This window comes from Pinus tabuliformis, chromosome J (assembly GCF_031772625.1).
Source record: "Pinus tabuliformis cultivar Carrire ecotype Pingquan chromosome J, CPIR1, whole genome shotgun sequence".
Classification (NCBI taxonomy): Eukaryota; Viridiplantae; Streptophyta; class Pinopsida; order Pinales; family Pinaceae; genus Pinus; species Pinus tabuliformis.
In genome coordinates, this window is record NC_142295.1 from 1,076,583,413 (window position 1) to 1,076,601,371 (window position 17,959).

Consider the following 17,959-nt stretch of genomic DNA (forward strand, 5'->3'; position numbering starts at 1 on the left):
AGATCCTCTCCCTCTATACATTCCCCTCCCACTTTGGTTGCCTGCACTCAACATCAAGCTTTTTCCATGTTTAGCATAGACCTCAAGCTTTACTTTACTTTCTTTCTCTTTATATAGGAGACATTTTGGTACCTACTTTATATCGACATCATTGTACTCAATAGTCCCACTGAACTACATTGTGGTCATCTGTTGGACATTAATATAATTATCTTCTCTTGTCTTGTTTTATCTTACACAACAGCTTTTAAAATTCTTCCCCACCAAGTCACACAATTATATGCATAATAATAACACTAACGCAAAATAGACAAGTAAACAATAACTTTTCAGATCTTATGTTTTAGATTCCCTAAAATTTCCTTTAAAAAACTGAAAAAGCATGAATATCATTTTTCTCAAATGTTGCTTCATAAAGGTTAGACTGGGGGTTTAAATACTAGGATTGGTTTATACTTTTTTAACTTTTAATAGTAAACATAGGCATCTAATATACTGCAATCATGTAGTTACGGAACTTTCATTTTCCTTTTCCATATATAAGATGAAATGTTATATCCTACTAATATTAATGAAAATTTCTTAATTCATCCACTATATACACACCAAAACAATGCCAAGTTTTTCTAAAGGCAAATTAATCTCAAGCTAAGAAAATAAAGAAAATCTCATTGCTCTCAGAAGGACATCATTTTGACAAACTGGCATACCAAATTTTGAATAGGATGAAGACATTTAAACATTTTCAATGTTCATAATATCCTTTCTCTTCACTAACTATAACCAAGGAAAGGACATACTTTAATCTTTAACCTCAGGGAGAATGCTTCTGCACTATAGTATTCAAATGCTTTGGACCTAAAACTATGTATGACAAACCATCAAAAACCTGTTTGAGGCATTATGACACCATATTATTGTGAATCATTTTGCTTCCACATTGGGCTTAAACCTCCCAAAACCAGTTTTAGAAATAGCTCTAAACAGTGCATCGTTGAAATAATCTATAATTTGTCATCAAAACTTTACAAAATCACACGAAAGCTAATTCATAAGCATTATTAACACAATGAAGGAAAAGATTAACAAGGAAGAATTGCACATATTAAGAAATACAGAAATTAAAAAATTACAGAATTAGAGAACCAAGTCTTACATGGGACAAACAACAACATCAGGGATATTTACAACAGTATGGAAGCTATGTTGAGGCTTTCCATGAAAGTATCTGTCATCATAATCCAATATGACTCTATCCTGCACAAACAAGCACACAACCATAAATTAATTCCATAGTCGTATAGAATCAAACCATTTAACTTCATGCCCAAAAGATAGAGATGTTATTGTCTCTAAATAACTATGTATCCTAAATTTAGAGAAAATTTGTTCTAATCAACTATTAGCCTTTGGGGTTACTCCAAAAATGTTCTCACCTTACTAGGAGAGTGTTATGTCTCCTAGCCACTTGGTGATGCTTCTCAAACATGTGGATGGCTTAGTTTGGGAGGATACTTGACCTTGGTTTGAGTGTTGAAAATGTAGCGGTCAAGGTCTTTTGACTTGTGCCTTAGCTAGTGAAGACCTCGAATTGTCCTCATGAGTTAGACTTAAGTTAGGATAAGTTATTTCCAATTTACCGAAATAATCATCAAGTTAACATGCGTAGAGTTGAAGCTTCAGTTACATAGGAGTCTTCATTAGTTTGACTACAGAACAAGGTGGCAGTTAACAGTTCAGTTAGAGCGAGTTAGCCTTCAATCTTGATTGAAGGAAGGACGAGTTAAGAACTCCAGTGTTGATTGGAGAGAGAAAGAGTATCACTCTCAGTTAACTCATCAATCAGAACTCGAGTTCTAAATTATAACTGGGTCTCCTCACATGTTCAAATTGGGCCTATAAAGAGGAGGATGGAGGGACAAAGAATTCATTGTTTTCTACACAAAGGTTTGTGACAAGAAAGAGCTAGCAAGTTTGTGAGAGAGCCTTGATTGTGAAGAGCGCAAGAATTGTGTCCTAAGAAACTGGAGAAACAAGTGCGCTAGGATTTAGGAGTTGGTTGTGTGCAAAGAAGAGGAGTTGGGTCCTAAGAAATAGGGGGCAGGAAGTGCGCAAGGAAATAGGGATTTCCCTTATGTAATAGGAGTTGATCAGTGCCAGAGAATAGGGGTTGTTGTGCGCTAGAAAATAGGGACCTAGTGTGCAAAGATTAAGGAGCCTTTAGTGCGCAGAGATCAAGCAGAAGAGAGTAGGTTTTGCAGAGCAAGTCAAGGAGACAGCAAAGGAACAATTGTGTGCTAGACGGTCGAGATCAAGCAAGATCAAGGACAGCCGAGATCAATTGTGTCAACTGAGAATTGTGTGAGAAGCAGAACATTCTCAAAGAGACAGATTGCTTTGTAATAGATCCAAGTGCTCAAGAACAATCAATAAAATAGCCACATCAAGCAAGCAGGTTTTGCCTCGGGTTTCCTAACAAAACAAGTTTGTCAATTTGTGCATGCGTTTTTATCTCTGTGTTTTCATTTCATTGTTTATAAGTTGTTAAGAAGCTCTGTATCTTGGTGAAAGTTAACTAGATTTCAGTTTTTAGTAATTCACTAAGTAGTTGCATATTTTCATGGAAATTTAACATGGTATAAGAGCAGAGATCAGTATAAAGGCCAACACCAGATTGACCAGTTGATGGACATCGCAGATCAAGCAAAAGGCTTGCGCTAGAGTTTGAAGAGCAGAGCAATTCTTTGGATAGCAATATGGTGTTCCAAGGATTAAGGTCAGATCACAACTTAGAGATAGCCTCGAATTTCTGCTCATGAAAGGAGCGGATCTCAGTGGTGTTGGACAATAAATTAACAAAAGGACAATAAATTAGTTCTAAGATATTATGGCCCCTATAAGGTGTTGCAGAGGATTGGAAATATGGCTTACAAATTGGAGTTGCCTCCATCTTCACGTGTACATCTAGTCTTCCATGTTTCTTACATAAAGAAGGTAATCGGCGACAAAATCTCAGTCCAAACTATTCTACCGCAGATTAATGAAGAAGGGAAAATAATAGTAGAAATAGAAACAATTTTTGAAACAAGGAATAACATTAGAGGAAATTTCAGCGTAAAAGTGGCCTCCTAAGGAAAAATAATAAAATAATAGTTAAAATAATAAAATAAGAGTTATGAATTTTGGAGGGAAAAGAAGAAAACTACTCTTTTAATTGTATTTTTGGGTTATCTCCTTATAGCTTTACTCAAATATCAAGTGTAGACACTCGTTGGATGCAGAATTAAATTTTGAATCTAACAAGTACCCATCATGTATACTTTTAAGAAGACCCACATTAATAAAAATTGAAGATACATTAAAAAAGTGTGTTCAACATGCTTTTTTAATGTAGCTTAAATTTTTATCAATGTGAGCCTTCTCAAAGGTATGCATGATGGGTACTCATTGGATGCGGAATTTAATTTCGCATCCAATGAGTGTCTACTCTTGAAATTTGAGTAAAAACCTATAAGGAGATAAGCCAAAAATAAAATCAAAAAAGTAGTTTTTCTTCTTTTCCCTTGAAAATATTTACATGTACCTCTTTTTATATTTAAAGTATTTTGATTGGTTTACATATTATGACATGGAAATTACGTGAAAATTTCATAGGCACTTTTAGGCTAAAATTTCCTCTAATGGCAGCTGAGAAATTGAGCAATTATTGAGTACCTCATCAAATGGAAGAACCTACTAGTGGAGCAAGTGACACAAGAAGATGAGTCGTTCATGCAGAAACATAGATAGTCAAGTGTTGAAGACAACACTTCTTTAAAGGGGAGGGGCATATTAAGCCCCATGTTATCCCAAAAACACCTTATTAAGCCCTATATATTAAGTGATTACGTTTATATTATTATATTGTTATGTACGCTAGAACCCCTCATCGTTCCCTTTTATTATAATTGTACCATTTATCTCCTATCTATATACACTAAGGAGACCTAGTCTTAGGATCATCAAATATTGTCATGTACATTGTATTAATTGTAAAAGGAGGTTTCCCCCTCAAAGAGGAATGTAATTATTGGTTTTTTATCATTTTTAAGGCGCAAGGATCATAACATAGTGAAGGTAAAAGTTAATGTTATAATGAAAGCCTAAAAGTAGAAATTTATGGAGTAGTTAAGCTGAAGCAAGATGGAATTCTACTTTAAATTCAAGAGAATGGAAGACCTAAAAAAGGTGAAATTCACTCGCATGAAGTTAAAGGGACACAACACCATATGGTGGAATTTTGTGTAGCATGAGCAAGCTTAACAACGTAAAGAGAAGATTCATAGCTGCGGTAAGATGGTTGCAAAACTCTGAGAAAAAAATCTTGCATGTAGATTGCAAATAGATGTTGTTTAAACAAAAGCAAAATTTCTAACAAAAATATCAAAGTGTACAAGGGCACACAGAGGAATTCTAGACAATCTCAATTCAAGATGCTCATAAAGAGGACAAACATAAGTGGGTATCAAGGTATGCGAATAATTTAAAATCCGCAATTCAAAAGAGATATGTCAGCACAAATTTCATTTTGTAGAAACGGTTTGATAGTTAGTGTCGAAAGTGGAAGGAAAATTAGCATGTAATGCTAACATGATAAACTTTGGTAGAGGACGAGGTTGTAATGGTGGTAGAAGTCACAATTTCACACAAATAGTGGAAGATACACAAAATAAGAAGTTCTGGAAGACAAAACAAAATAGCACATCAAGTAGAGGTCAATGCAGAGACAAAGGATCCAAAGGACATTGAAGAGGAAATCATGATTACAAAAGGTGGATATGTTATTACAATCATGGAGATGAAGGTCAGAAGTCCTTTCAATGCCCTCAAAGAGAAGGCATGCACAGAGGTGAAATAGAGATTAGATAGTGTGGAGAGATCCATTAGAGTGTTGATAAAGAATTGCAACATGAAGAAAATTTGATCATGCACATAGAAATTATACTGGAGAAGCAGCAACAAACACCAAAGGATGGTCAATGGCTAAGAAAGAACATCTTCAAAACAGAATGCAAATCTGGTGGGAAGGTTGTAACTTGTAAGGTCATTATTGATTCAAGTAGCTCAAAAGATATAGTGACAATAGAGATGGAAGAAAAAGTTAAGTTAGTGTGACCATAAATTAGTAAGTTTGTATTTATTTCTCTAGATGACATTATGATTTTCAGTAGGAGTAAAGAAGAGCACTTTGAGCATATGAAGTTGGCATTGAAGCGCTACGAAAGAATTAGTTGCATAACAACTTGAAAAAGTGGGAATCCTTCAAGGAGTTGGTGTACCTTAGGTTCATGGTTTTCAACGACAAATTGTGCATGGATGCAGAAAAAAAATTAAGGAAATATTGGAATGGTCCATGCTTCATTATGTAAGAGAGGTTAGGAGTTTTCATAGTAGAAAAAATTTACAGGAATTTCCTTAGAGGTTTCAACTAAAAATGTGCATCCATGACAAAATGTATACAAGTGCATAGATTCCCATGGAGCACAAGGGCACAAAAGAGATTTGAGATGTTGAAGTAGAAGATAATAGGGGGAATTGTGCTGGCATTATTTAATTTCAACAAATTGTTTTAGGTGGATTGTGATGAAAGCATGGTAGCTACAGACACAATGTTGAGTTAAGAGGGGCCAGCCACCAAGAGCATTCTTCAATAAGAAGTTCAATGAGGTACAATGTAAGTATTCTACTTTTGATATTAAGTTCTAAGCTAGTGTGTAGACACTGAAGCGTTGAAGACATTAGCTCTTGCCAAAGGAGTTCATATTGTACATAGATGATCAAAACTAAAGTTTATCAACAGTCAAACAAAGTTGAATCAGAGACATGTGAAGTGATTTGAGTTTCTGCAAATCTACACATTTGTATTGAAGTACAAATCCAAGAAGGGAAATAGGGTCGGAGATGTTGTTGGCTTGTTGGGGCCTGACCTAGGTTTAAAGGTGATTTAGCCAAACAAATCCCGGTACTACTGGCCCTTTCGGCAACAATCCACAGAGCGTAGACTAAGGTCTCACCAGAAGTAGTATGGGAGGGTGCTAGAACCAGGTTTCCGCACCCTAGAGATGTCTGATGGTTTCAAGTGGTCCGCAGTTGCACACGTTGCTACGCGCACTTTCTTGTACCTCGCAGCCTGAGATACTGCCTTCGCGCAACCCTACTCGGGGGCCAAACAGTGTTATTACCCAAGTCCTTACTAATCATCCAATATTAGTTGATTAACTTAGCTTATTTGTATGCTTTCAATTATACTTAACAATATTCACAATTCATACAAGTGCGTGCAGTAAATAAACAGTATAATTGCAAATGATATCAAACATGTAATAACTCAGAACAGATGCACAGAATTAGTAACAAAACCTTTCTTTATTAATCTTCTCCCATTACAGACTCAACTCTACCCTGCGCACTCAGTTGTAGGGGTCCGCGCACTCAGCTGCAGAACCTCTTCCTACTACTACGACCCAAGACACACTTAGACTCTTCTTCTATGCTTTGCTATCTCATTCTATCTATTAGATTCTATGATGTCTTTACAACTCAGAGCCTCGCTCTATTTATACAATCCCATGGTTTGCGAACCATGAGTAGGTTGACACTACCTTCAAAACTTAAGGCGGACACCCCTATGACTCTAACATACATTTCGCGCTCCGCGCCCGCAATTCGCAGAGTCTTTACAACAATGTCAACTCAAAACTTGGGCTTTGAGCCCCAAAACATGTTGTGGGGGATTCCATGCCCAACAGGCCCCCAACACAAACATCGTGACTTGCCCTCGAGTCACTCTATTGGCGTGGCGATCTTGGTGCAGAGTCCCTCCAACTGGTCTCGAACGGTCGTGATATCCAAAGCGCACTGAGTTGCTGCTTGTTGAACCTACTGCATCTGTTCTTCTGAGACCTCTGTGTTTGGCGTGCTGCCTTGCATCTGCGCATGCATCCCCTGAATGTGCGCGAGCTTCCCTTCAATATTTGCCGAGATTGTGAAGGCCTCGTCAATCCATGGCTGGACGCGCGCTTTGAGAACTGTTTCCTTATGGCGCGCCGCATCCACTTGCTCCTTTAATGCCTTGGCTTGCTACATCCTTGCAAGTCGTTGAGTGAGGACTACCACCATTTGTGCAGTTCCTCTGACGCTGTCATATTGTTGCTAGAGTTCGCGTGCCTCTGTCTGCAGGTGCTGGATGTTGGGGTCCTCTTGCAAAGTCGTAAGGACCTCAAGTGCCTGTTCCAACATGTTGGTATAGTCGTGCACTGCACCTCCAATTTCTTCCAACCCTACTGTGATAGCGCTAACGCGTTGTTCTCGGACTTTCGGGGGAGTGGAAGGCTGCACCTTCAACCGCAGCTCGGCAATCTGAAGATTCAGCTCCAGTTGAACCTTTGTCGTCTCTTCTCTAGCCTCGCGAACTCCAGTTGCCAAATTGTGGATCCGCACTTCTACCGGTACATCTACTGCGATGGCCAACTCTGGGACGCGTCGGCAAGCGTCACCTACCATCTACACCAACTGTTGATTCTGCGACACCAATTCACGCCGCTACAAGCTGAGCTGTTCTATGTTTATTTTCTGCTCGCTAAGAACTTAGATCGCGTGACTCTCCTTGGCCCGCAACTCTGCCGTTATCCCCTCCTATAACTGATACAGCGTTTCCCGGGGAAGGGTAGCCAGATTAAGGCCAAGGCCTTTCATCATGCTAATCGACAACTGATCCATCGCATTGGACGACACTAGAGCTCCTTCTGGCAACACTATTGTGTTTGCCATCCTTGCGCGCAACATTTGCTCTGCTGCGACGTGTGTTGACAGGGTACCTTCCTGAGGGGGCCGCACCTATAACTCTTGCAGCTGCGCCCTGAGGGCCCCCAACACAGTCTAATGCTCCTGCATGAACTCCTGAAGCGCTTCACTTGTGACATCGTGGACCGTCTCGCTGATGTCATGGAGATCACCTTCGGTTAAGGTGATCGGGTCAATGGCCAACTTCGAGGCCTTGACCTTCTTCCTTGGGCTCGATCTCTCTGCAATGCGCAGGCGCTTTAACTGTGTGGACGCGGCCCCTGGGTTCACACTCCCTTCTGTTGTTTCTGTTTCCTCAGCCTCCTGCCCTAAGGACATTGCTTGGCCCTAGTCTACCTGTGTTGTTGCTGCCTCTGCTGCCTACGCTGCTTCTGCAGCCTTCTTCTGCTCCGCGGCTTTCTGTGCCGCTTCTCACGCTGCCCCTACCTCAGCTGCTGCTTTTTCCTTTCGCCTTTTCTCTGCCAATTGGGTGACACGCAGCTTGGCATCATCCTTTTTCTTCTGTGTTGTCGCCTTCTCTAGTTCTGCCAGATCCGGGGCACGCCATTCGAGAGGCCATGTCTCCAAGACAGTAAAAATCGCATCGTTAGTGGCTACAAACGGTAGCTTCATCCACTGCTTCGCCGGATCCTTTCGCGCCCTGATATAAATGTTGTGCATATCAGCTTTGAAGTCTGCAAAACTCTGCAGACTATTATGCACCGTAGGTGACAGGCGTGGCCTCCGATTGATCCACATCCGGATGCTCGCCTCCATGAGCACCCAGAAAATTTTGGTGTCACAAATCCGTTTCACGTCCTTTGTGGCCCAGAGCGAAGCGTACTTCGTGGCCTCTGGTAACTCTCTGTCAATGTTAGGGAATTGACTGTCCTCCGGCAGTTCTCCCGCTACTAGCAATATGGATAATAGCAACCACGCATAGTGGAAGGTTTTACCCTGCTCTTGGGCTTCGCAACAATTTGTCAAAAATTCCTCGCAGAGGAATTCAGACCAGTTGAACTGGACCCCCTCCGCGCACTGCTCGGCCAACGCGACCACCGGCACCGGTACCTCATCGGTGTGGCACTTCCTCATAACTTTGTCGGCCAGGAGTTGGGTTGCTACGCGCACCCCTTTGTCCTTGATGCTGGAGATGGCGTAGCCCCTCTTCTTCTTCTCCAGCTTATATTTTGCCTTCATGGCTTCTGCAAGAGCCAAATCGCTACCTTTTTCGGCTATAGTCGCGAGGTCCTTTCCTTTATAGGGGAGCCGAGAGATGCAGTGAATGAGGTTTGCCATGATGGGAATAGGCTCCTCCAGCCATAGATACCCATCATGCACCAAGCAGAGCAGCTGCCTGATGATGAAAATGGTGATGGGCGCGCGGTGGAAATGTGGTATCCATAATAAGTGCAGCAACCCGACCTTTTCCACACCACGCAGCCACTTCCGCGACTCTAATGTTATCACTACCCCCTCAGTGTTCTGTTTCATTAGGTTCCCGGTCTCTAGGTGCGGGAACTTCTCGCAGTCAGTGAGGTCCCAGTCTTCAAATTTCATGGTTGGCACGCGGCCTAGGTGCATGCCCTCAAATACAATGCCATCGAGGAGGAGAGGGGTCTCGAGTGAACTCTTCGTTTCGTCCAGGTCCTTCGACACTTTGGTTTTCCCTTTCCGCGGAGGGACATACGCGGGAAGTTTTGTTGCAAAGCGCAACGATTGAATGTCCTCCTCCATGTCCTCTTCTTCTTCTACTGCGGCAGTCAGGACCTGCAAGTCTTCTTCTTCCTCATCCATTTCTGTGACTACTTTCCCCTTCTCTGCCATGGATAGTTTGTTGTGTCGCGGATTCCGGGGGGACATGCACACTGGACCCATTGCCTGTTTATCCTTCTTAGGCCTCGGTGTTCGTGGTGATTTGGGGATTTCTGTCACCACCGTGGCGCCTTCCGGAACATCCTCCACCATTAGGGTCTGCGCGGCCTCGCCGGTTACCTCTTTAATTCCCAACCCATCCTTAGTGGTCGTCATCGTATCTAGGCTGTATTCTGTCACTCGCGAACTTAGGGGCTCAATTATCGCTCGGCTCTCAATGCTCAGTGCTCTGCTCAAGCGCTCAATTCTCAAATGACCAAGTGTTGTTCACTGGCCAGCCCTTTGTGCTTTATAGCGCCTTTCAAATTCAAATTCTACCGTTCCCCCCAATTTCGGGCCATTAATGCTTTCTTGGTGACTGATTTTCCCAAATCTTGCCCATAACACATGTCTTAAATGCCCGTCGCCCGCTCCATTTGGCCTCAAATCGAACATCCCGTCGTGAATAGTGACACCAACGGTCACTTCCCAGCCAACCCGCGCGGCAGCACAGCCCTCCATGCGCGATCGCAAACCCTGTGACGTTCTGATTCTGCACGCATCTCCAATATCGCGCAGCTCCCAGGCAGAATATTTTATAGTCCCGTGCTCCCTTTCAGCTGCCTGGAGCGCTAAGACTGTTCTTCCTATGGCTAGTCAGGTGGTCGCACCACCCGTGCGAGGCTCCATCCCGTCCTCCAGCATGGTTCACAGAGAATCCCCATCTTCCATTGTGGTGATCGGCATCGCACACTCTACTATTTGCAATGCGCTACCTTGGTCACTACGTTTGGCGATATGTAGTCCAAGCCAAGCCAGCAAACTAACTAGTTCACGACAATAGTTTTCCAATTTGTCAGTATGATCATACGCATCTTGCCTTGCCATCCTCGGTTTTTCGATGACAAATGCTTCCTTTATCTCGTTTTCCAGCTTCTTGACCTCTGCATTCATTAAAGCGCTTTTCTCCCTTAGTCGTACTGGGTCTTTTTAAAGTTCGCGAAGTCTAAAGTTTCCCCGTCGAATTTCTTCCTTAAGTCTTATATGTTCTATTTCCCGTAGTTGTGTGATTTCTTCATTCCGGTCTGTGCGGATCGTCGTATCTACGGGTGTTGTTACGCACGGACACAGCTTCACATGCTCCACAGGGACTACAGCCCCTGCTTCATACTTCAGCTTCGGAAGCACTTGCGTGGTCAGAGTTTTGCACATGATCCTATAAGCCCATACAACCGCTAGTACGCGCAGGTCCCAGTCAGTGCGTCTCACATGGTGGACCCTGTTCAGCACTTCGCACACCTTGTCAAAGGCGTCCCCGCGTATGATTTTTGGTGCGCTAGGTCTTATCATACTTCGTCGTTCGCGCACTTGTCTTCCCTGCTTATGCTTGTTGTTCTTGTTGCCTATCGTGAGAGCGGTGTGCGTTCATGTGGGCTGCGTACCATACGCCTGTACCCATCTGAAATGGTGGGCGCGCAGGCTGTTTCGTTCATCATGCCTCGCTTCCATCCGCATCTGAGTCTTCCCAAATCGTGAGCGCATCATCTTTCTGCATTCGCGCTAGCTCTCAATACTTCTTTGATGCGTACACCACCACCTTGCGGGCGTAGCGTGCAACGCCCATTTCAGAGCGTCAAAACGCTACTGTTCCGGCACCTCTCTTTCAAATTTGTTCAGGAATTCATCCACTGATGTCAACCCGTCATACATAGGCAGATCCCTTACCTCTGTTGTCACGCAGCGCAGTGATCTTATCATCATGTTGCAATTGAGCGTGGTTACCTCGTGTAACCGGTTCTGCCATCGTTCTGTTTCCTCATCCAAATTTGATGTGCAAGAGCTTTCGCGCTCCCATGAAATCCTGCCATCCGCTGTAGGATTTACCCAATCCTGTTCCCGAGCGGTTATCTTGTAGATACAGTCTAGCTCGTCGTCACGCATTGGCTCTGTGTAGCGCGATCCTTCCGCAGGGTCTAAAGGTACCACTACGCGCAGTGACTTTTTCTCAAAAATCATTTTGCGCTTCTTTATATTTATCACTCTGTTCATATCAGTGGCCCAATCTATTCCCAGTAGCGCGGGATAGGGATTGTTGTCATTGACAATCTCTATCACCTCGAAATCTGCAAGTGCGCTCGCACCTTCAATATCTACCGTTATTCCCTGCAATCTTCCCATCAATAGGATCTTCTGCTGGTTCACCATTCGTAATTGAATAAGGGACCATTGCAACGTGGGCCTACCCATGCGCTCCCATGTCTGCTTTGGCAGTACGTTCGTGTCCAATTCTAAATCTAGAATCACTTGATCTATTTCATATTCTCTGATTTGCGTAGTCAATCTCATTTCCCTACCTGTTCGCAATGCATGCTTTCTGAGTTTGCGAACTACGCGCGGTTCTCCTGACCCAACGCACCTAGTGATGAGTTCGTGCAGTCCCTTCATAGCCTTGTTGTCGCGCAACAGCTTCATACATGTCTCCAGAAAGGTAGGAAACATTGAAGGATCCATCCCCGGTTCTAGTTGATCCTTATTACCTAAAGTGGAGGCCTCCGTGAAGCTCTTCTTAGCTTCCATGAATGTCTCCTTCGCGCACTCCAAATCAAATTCATGTTCCTTTGTAGGAGCCTTGCAAACCCACGCACTTTCTTCAAGCTGCTTACTTTTGTCATCTCCTGTCGTGATACCACTTCGAAGCACGATGTTTACATTCGGGTCCTCTTCGCGCGGCTCAGACCTCATCATTTGTAGGTTCTGAGTTGGGGGAGGCTAGAGTATTCCCTTATCGCACAACCTCACTATCAGTGTAGGGCAGCCCTCCGTCTCATGATCAAATTGGGTACAATATAAACATGATGCTCTTGTCGGATTTGTACAATTGCGGGCATAATGCCCTGGCCCTCTGCAATTGTAACAAATCAGCTGTCTGCAACCCCTTCCTGGTCCCATTCCACCTCGACCTCGTCCGCGCCCCTGAAATCCAGCGCGCGCCATTCCTGTATTTGGATCGAGGGCTTGCGTTTCAGTCTGCACTCTGTAGGCAGGAGTTCAATCCATCATCAGTTCATAACTTCTACAAGTGCGTTCATCATGGCCTATTGACCTGCAGAAATTACAAAACAATTGTTGGGACGTCTGCGTTTACTTCTATAATAGATGACAATTATCCATAGCATGTTTTCCTCCTATCTGACAAATCATGCACCATAATGCAGGCACCGCGCTCGGCCCTGCTTGTGCCTCTGGTCTTAATGGCATCAGCCCTCCTCCTGCTAAGTAGTTCGCGAAGACTGGACAATGGTCCTTGTCATGCCCCTGGCCTTTGCATTTTATGCACCATACCTCCTCGCGCGCCTCTGGCCAAGTTGTCCTGTCCTGTTTCAAACTCTGCATTTCCAGACACAAATTTTGCAGTTGCGCGTGGATTTGTTGGACTCCCAGGCCAGGATCTTGTATTGGGGTCTCGTGCAGTCTCATTGCAATCTCCAAAGCTTCGGCCTGGGTGGATAACTTCTGTTGTGATAGCGCCGTCCTTAAATGCGGCGTTAGTGACACTACAAACCATGCGCGGTGTTGTCCATCCGTCAAGGTCATGTTGGCTTCGCGAATCATACTCTTCAGTCTCTGATCCAGATCCCATGGGGTCTCGCCTGGAAGCATCGCAATTTCCTTAAACCCGATAATCGATTGTGTCTCCGATTTTTCCCTGCTAAATTCCTTGTTCAGCGCGGCCTGGATATCTACGATCCCCGCGTTTGGATGCTCATTAGAACGCTTGATGTACCATGTCAGTGCGCGATCCTGCAACGCGCTTACCAGCGTTTCCTTCTTTATATTGTCATCTACGACTCCTTGTGCTTCCCATGCAGCCTTTACTACGAACCAAAATTGGTCCGGATTTTCGTTCCCTACTCCTTTGAATACCGGCAATTTTATCGAGCTCGCCATATTGAACTGTGGTCGTGGCGGAGGTGGTGTGGGCGGAAATGGGGGTGACGATGGTGAAACCAGTGGCGGTGTAGGTGGGGGTGGTATGCGCGGAATTCGTTGCCTTATCAGACTGATCGCGCTTTACGGAGAAAATTTCGCAAGCTCTTCCTCACTTTCCCGTTGCGGCGAAATCAAGGGTCTATTTTCTGTCTCTACGCTACCTTCATTTCTATAGATCCTCCCACTTCGCGTAACCCTAAACATCAATTTCTTCGCATAACCCGCTTTTCACATAATAGCATTTTAATCCAAGTGTTCAACGATTTAATGTACTTACCTCGCGGTCCCTTGAGGAAGCGTCGTTCCGCCTCACTGTAGCTGACGGTCGTGTCTATCGCGAACTCGGTGATAAACCCTCCTATAATTCGATCAAGCCAATGGTCCACAGCGCGCGTGATCTTATTTTCCGATGCTTTTAGTCTACGCACCAATTCTGGAGTCCACACAATTGGTTTGTCGAGCCTACACCTTCCCTAACTGTCTGCTAGCTTCACGATCCACTCTGTTAGGCCCCTACACTAGTAGTATAGGGGCCTAACATGGCCCCTATACTACTAGTGTAGGGGCCTAACACACTCCTACAACTCAGAGGGGAAGGATGCAAAGAAAATTTCGTGGATTTCCGTATATAAGTAGTGCTCTAACCACTGTTCCTTTGATACTCGCGGATTCCTGTTTTCCTGTGCCGCAAACTCATGAATCTTTTTGTCCAACCACCCTTCAATTTCTTTCTTTGTTGGATTCCAGTGACACGACATCGGACATCCCTTATGCAGATCCCAGTCCTGGCAACGGAACCATTTGTTGGCTTGTTGGGGCCTGACCCAGGTTTAGAGGTGATTTAGCGAAACAAATCCCGGTACTACTGGCCCTTTCGGCAACAGTCCGCAAAGCGCGGACTGAGGTCTCATCCGAAATAGTATGAGAGGGCGCTAGAACCAGGTTTCCACACCGTGGAGATGTCTGATGGTTTCAAGTGGTGCGCGGTTGTGCACGTTGCTACGCGCACTTTCCTATATCTCGCAACCTGAGATACTGCCTTCACGCAGCCCTACTCGAGGGCTGAACAGTTTTATTACCCAAGTCCTTACTAATCATCCAATATTAGTTTATTAACTTAACTTATTTGTATGCTTTCAGTTATACTTAACAATATTCACAATTCATACAAGTGTGCGTAGTAAATAAACAGTATAATTGCAAATGATATCAAACATGTAATAACTCAGAACAGATGCACAGAATTGGTAACAAAACCTTTCTTTATTAATTTATTCTCCGGTTACAGACTCAAATCTACCTTGCGCACTCAGATGCAGGGGTCCGCACACTCAGTTGCGGACTCTACTAGGCCTCTACGCACTCAGCTGCAGAGCCTCTTCCTACTACGACCCAAGACACACTTAAACCCTTCTTCTATGCTTTGCTATCTCATTCTATCCATTAGATTCTATGATGTCTTTACAACTCAGAGCCTCACTCTATTTATACAATCCCATGGTCCGCGGACCATGGGTAGGCCGACACTACCTTCAAAACTTAGGGCGGACACCCCTATGACTCTAACATACATTTCGCGCTCTGCCCCCGCAATTCGCGGAGTCTTTACAACAATGTCAACTCAAAACTTGGGCTTTGAGCCCCAAAACATGTCGTGGGGGGATTCCATGCCCAACAGATGTGATGCACAATGAAACATTAATGATGGTGACAGTAATGAGACAATTGGCCTCTAGCACATCAAGGACTTGCATTCAAGCGTGACAGAGACTTTGGACAGATCGCAGAGATGTGCAAGAACCTAGCAACACAAGTAAGAGGCATACAGTGGAGTATTTCATCTAGAACGGATATTGTTCAAGGCATGGATATGTTGGTGCATATATCTTGTTGCAAACATGTGTTTCTTATGACGATTTTTAAAATTATTGGCAAAATAATTAGAGAGTTTTATAATTTTAAATTGTATGGAGATGGCCAACTCAGTCAACAATTCTGTTGACCAGACTGGACTACAAACTAAAGTTCAAAACATTTGATTTTTTTTCTTATGCCATACAGTTTTGGGAATGCTAAACATTAAAATTTTGTTGTTAACATGTGTTTTTTTTGAGGAGATCTAAAATTATTGGTGAGATATTATAGGTTTTTAAATTGTATAGTTTCCCTTTCGTTTCCTTTCTCTGGCATATGTTCACGTTGTTTTTCTGTATTTGAAAGTGGTACTTGTAACTATAATTTAACATGGCCCCATTAAGCAAAAGAGAACATTTAAAGATTTAAAAAAGGAATCGTTTATACCGTGATAGTCAGTAATGATCAATGTTGATGGTATCAATCGCAATCAAGACTTCTAACAAAAATTCCTGTCAGCTTGTAGTATGCAACATGCAGCGATGGCCATTCATTATTTCAAGCTGGATTTTCTTAGATCAACTTGCTCTGCAGTACGAGTACCTTCACCGTATTTTCAAACCTTTATAAACTGCCCTGTAATTTACCAATTTTCTGGTTGTTGCTTTTTCCCTTGAAATATGGCTACTAGTCTAGTTAACCAGCGAAACTACCGACGTCAATAATGTTCCTCTGCCAATTAAAGATGCCCGTCTTCACAATTGATAAAATTCGGACCAGGAACGGCCAATAGCTTTTCAATTGAACATATTCTACTAATTTTAGGGATGATGACAAATACATCGACAAATACAACAATACAGAGACGATTCGATCAGAAGAACCGTTTGAAGACACAAATCGTTTTATGTCTTCAATCGGATCAAGGTATTATGCAAAATGCCGGAAATATTAATACAGGCCAACAAAAGAAACATTATGTAGATTTTCCCACCACGGAATCGTTTCTTTAAAGAAGTTAAACGACGACATACCCCGCATACTGCCTTCAATTCATCAAGAAAGCCTTCAGGAAGTTCCTTGTGGGAGCCTTTGACCACAAGCTCAGTGCTGCCTTTGCCGCCAACTCTGCGTAGCGAATTTAAATTATTAACAGCAAAGCATTGGACCAAAACAAAAGAATGCAAATCATGAACAGCGCAGCATCTAAGACAGTGGAAATCCGTCCTTTACCATAAGACTGAGCTCAAAGTTGTGTACCTCAGAGTTTCATTTGCTTCGCAACCGGATGTCTGGGGTTCGAATCCAACCAGACAGGCTCCGGCAGAGACAGCCATGGCGAAAGGTAACGCGCACAGCCATCGCCATTGTGTTGATTGCGAGAAATTTCCGATCCTCCCGAGTGCATATTTTGGCTCCGCAGTAGAAACTTGTGGCTCATTCTGACAAGAACGCGACGAACAACGCCGAGCTTGCAGAGAACGGCATAGGATCCGAATACGCGACTCGGATTTAAAAGAAGATACGAGACGAAATGAGGAAGCCATTGAGCTGCTTCTCTATGCAGCCGAGGAGGATCCTGGCGGAGGTAGTGTTCGAGGTTTGGGCCAAAAGATACGGAGACACTGGGTACTGGATGACACTACGGTCACGTGTGTTCTTAGGTGGTCAGCTGCAGGATGGAATTTGATGGGTAAATTGCCCGTCACGACGGGATTTGTCTGTCGAGTATTGTTCTGTTAGTCAACATTGTTGGTTAAATAATCAAAATGGTACTAAATGGCAGAAACTATCAGGGGTTCAGATATGAAATTCCTATCCTTCGAGTAAAATAGGGGCATTTATTAATGCCGTTCGTATGTGGAAGCTCAATCATTCGCTAAACATTTTCCTAGGAGTTGGCTCATGGGTGAGCTAAGGGTTTATTAAGTTTTTAAATTTACGTGGAAACTCAATCATTCGCTGAACATTCCCTAGGAGCTCGATACTGTGTCAGCTAAGGGTTTATTAAGTTTTTAAATTTTTTAATCGGAATTTGGTATCCGAAATTAATATAAAATATTTATGGATATGATGGTATATTTAATTTTAATTAATATTTTTTATATAAAATAAATTTATTAATTTTTATAATTATAAAATATAATTATTTATTTTTAATATTTATATAAATTTAATTGTTAAAAAATTCCAAAATTTTTGTCACAACTTACCTATTTATAATTGTAATTTTATTAAATAAAAATACATTTTGTTTATCCTTGTGGAAACCTTCAGAGTCAACCTCCCACCGGACAAGAGCGAAATTCTGGTTTTATAATCCTATTTTATTTTTAATAGTTATTTTACTTTTGCTCTCTCTATACGCTGCAAATAATATTGTGTGCATAATAGTGATGATATAGTGCCTTCATTAAAAGACTGTTTGGCAACGTCAATT

General features: G+C 42.8%; 1 protein-coding gene across 1 annotated transcript in view; it reads right to left on the reverse strand.

Annotated features, from left to right (window-relative positions):
• LOC149230682 (D-lactate dehydrogenase [cytochrome], mitochondrial-like) overlaps window positions 1–17,394 on the reverse strand; it is a 223,632-nt gene extending 206,238 nt beyond the window's left edge. The window contains exons 1-3 of the mRNA XM_089381384.1: window positions 16,780–17,394; window positions 16,554–16,647; window positions 1,157–1,257 (exon numbers count right to left, since the gene is read on the reverse strand). Coding sequence (XP_089237510.1) covers window positions 1,157–1,257; window positions 16,554–16,647; window positions 16,780–17,066 — 482 coding nt within the window. The 5' untranslated portion in view covers window positions 17,067–17,394. The remainder of the gene's footprint in view (window positions 1–1,156; window positions 1,258–16,553; window positions 16,648–16,779) is intronic.
• Between the last annotated feature and the right edge of the window lie 565 nt (window positions 17,395–17,959).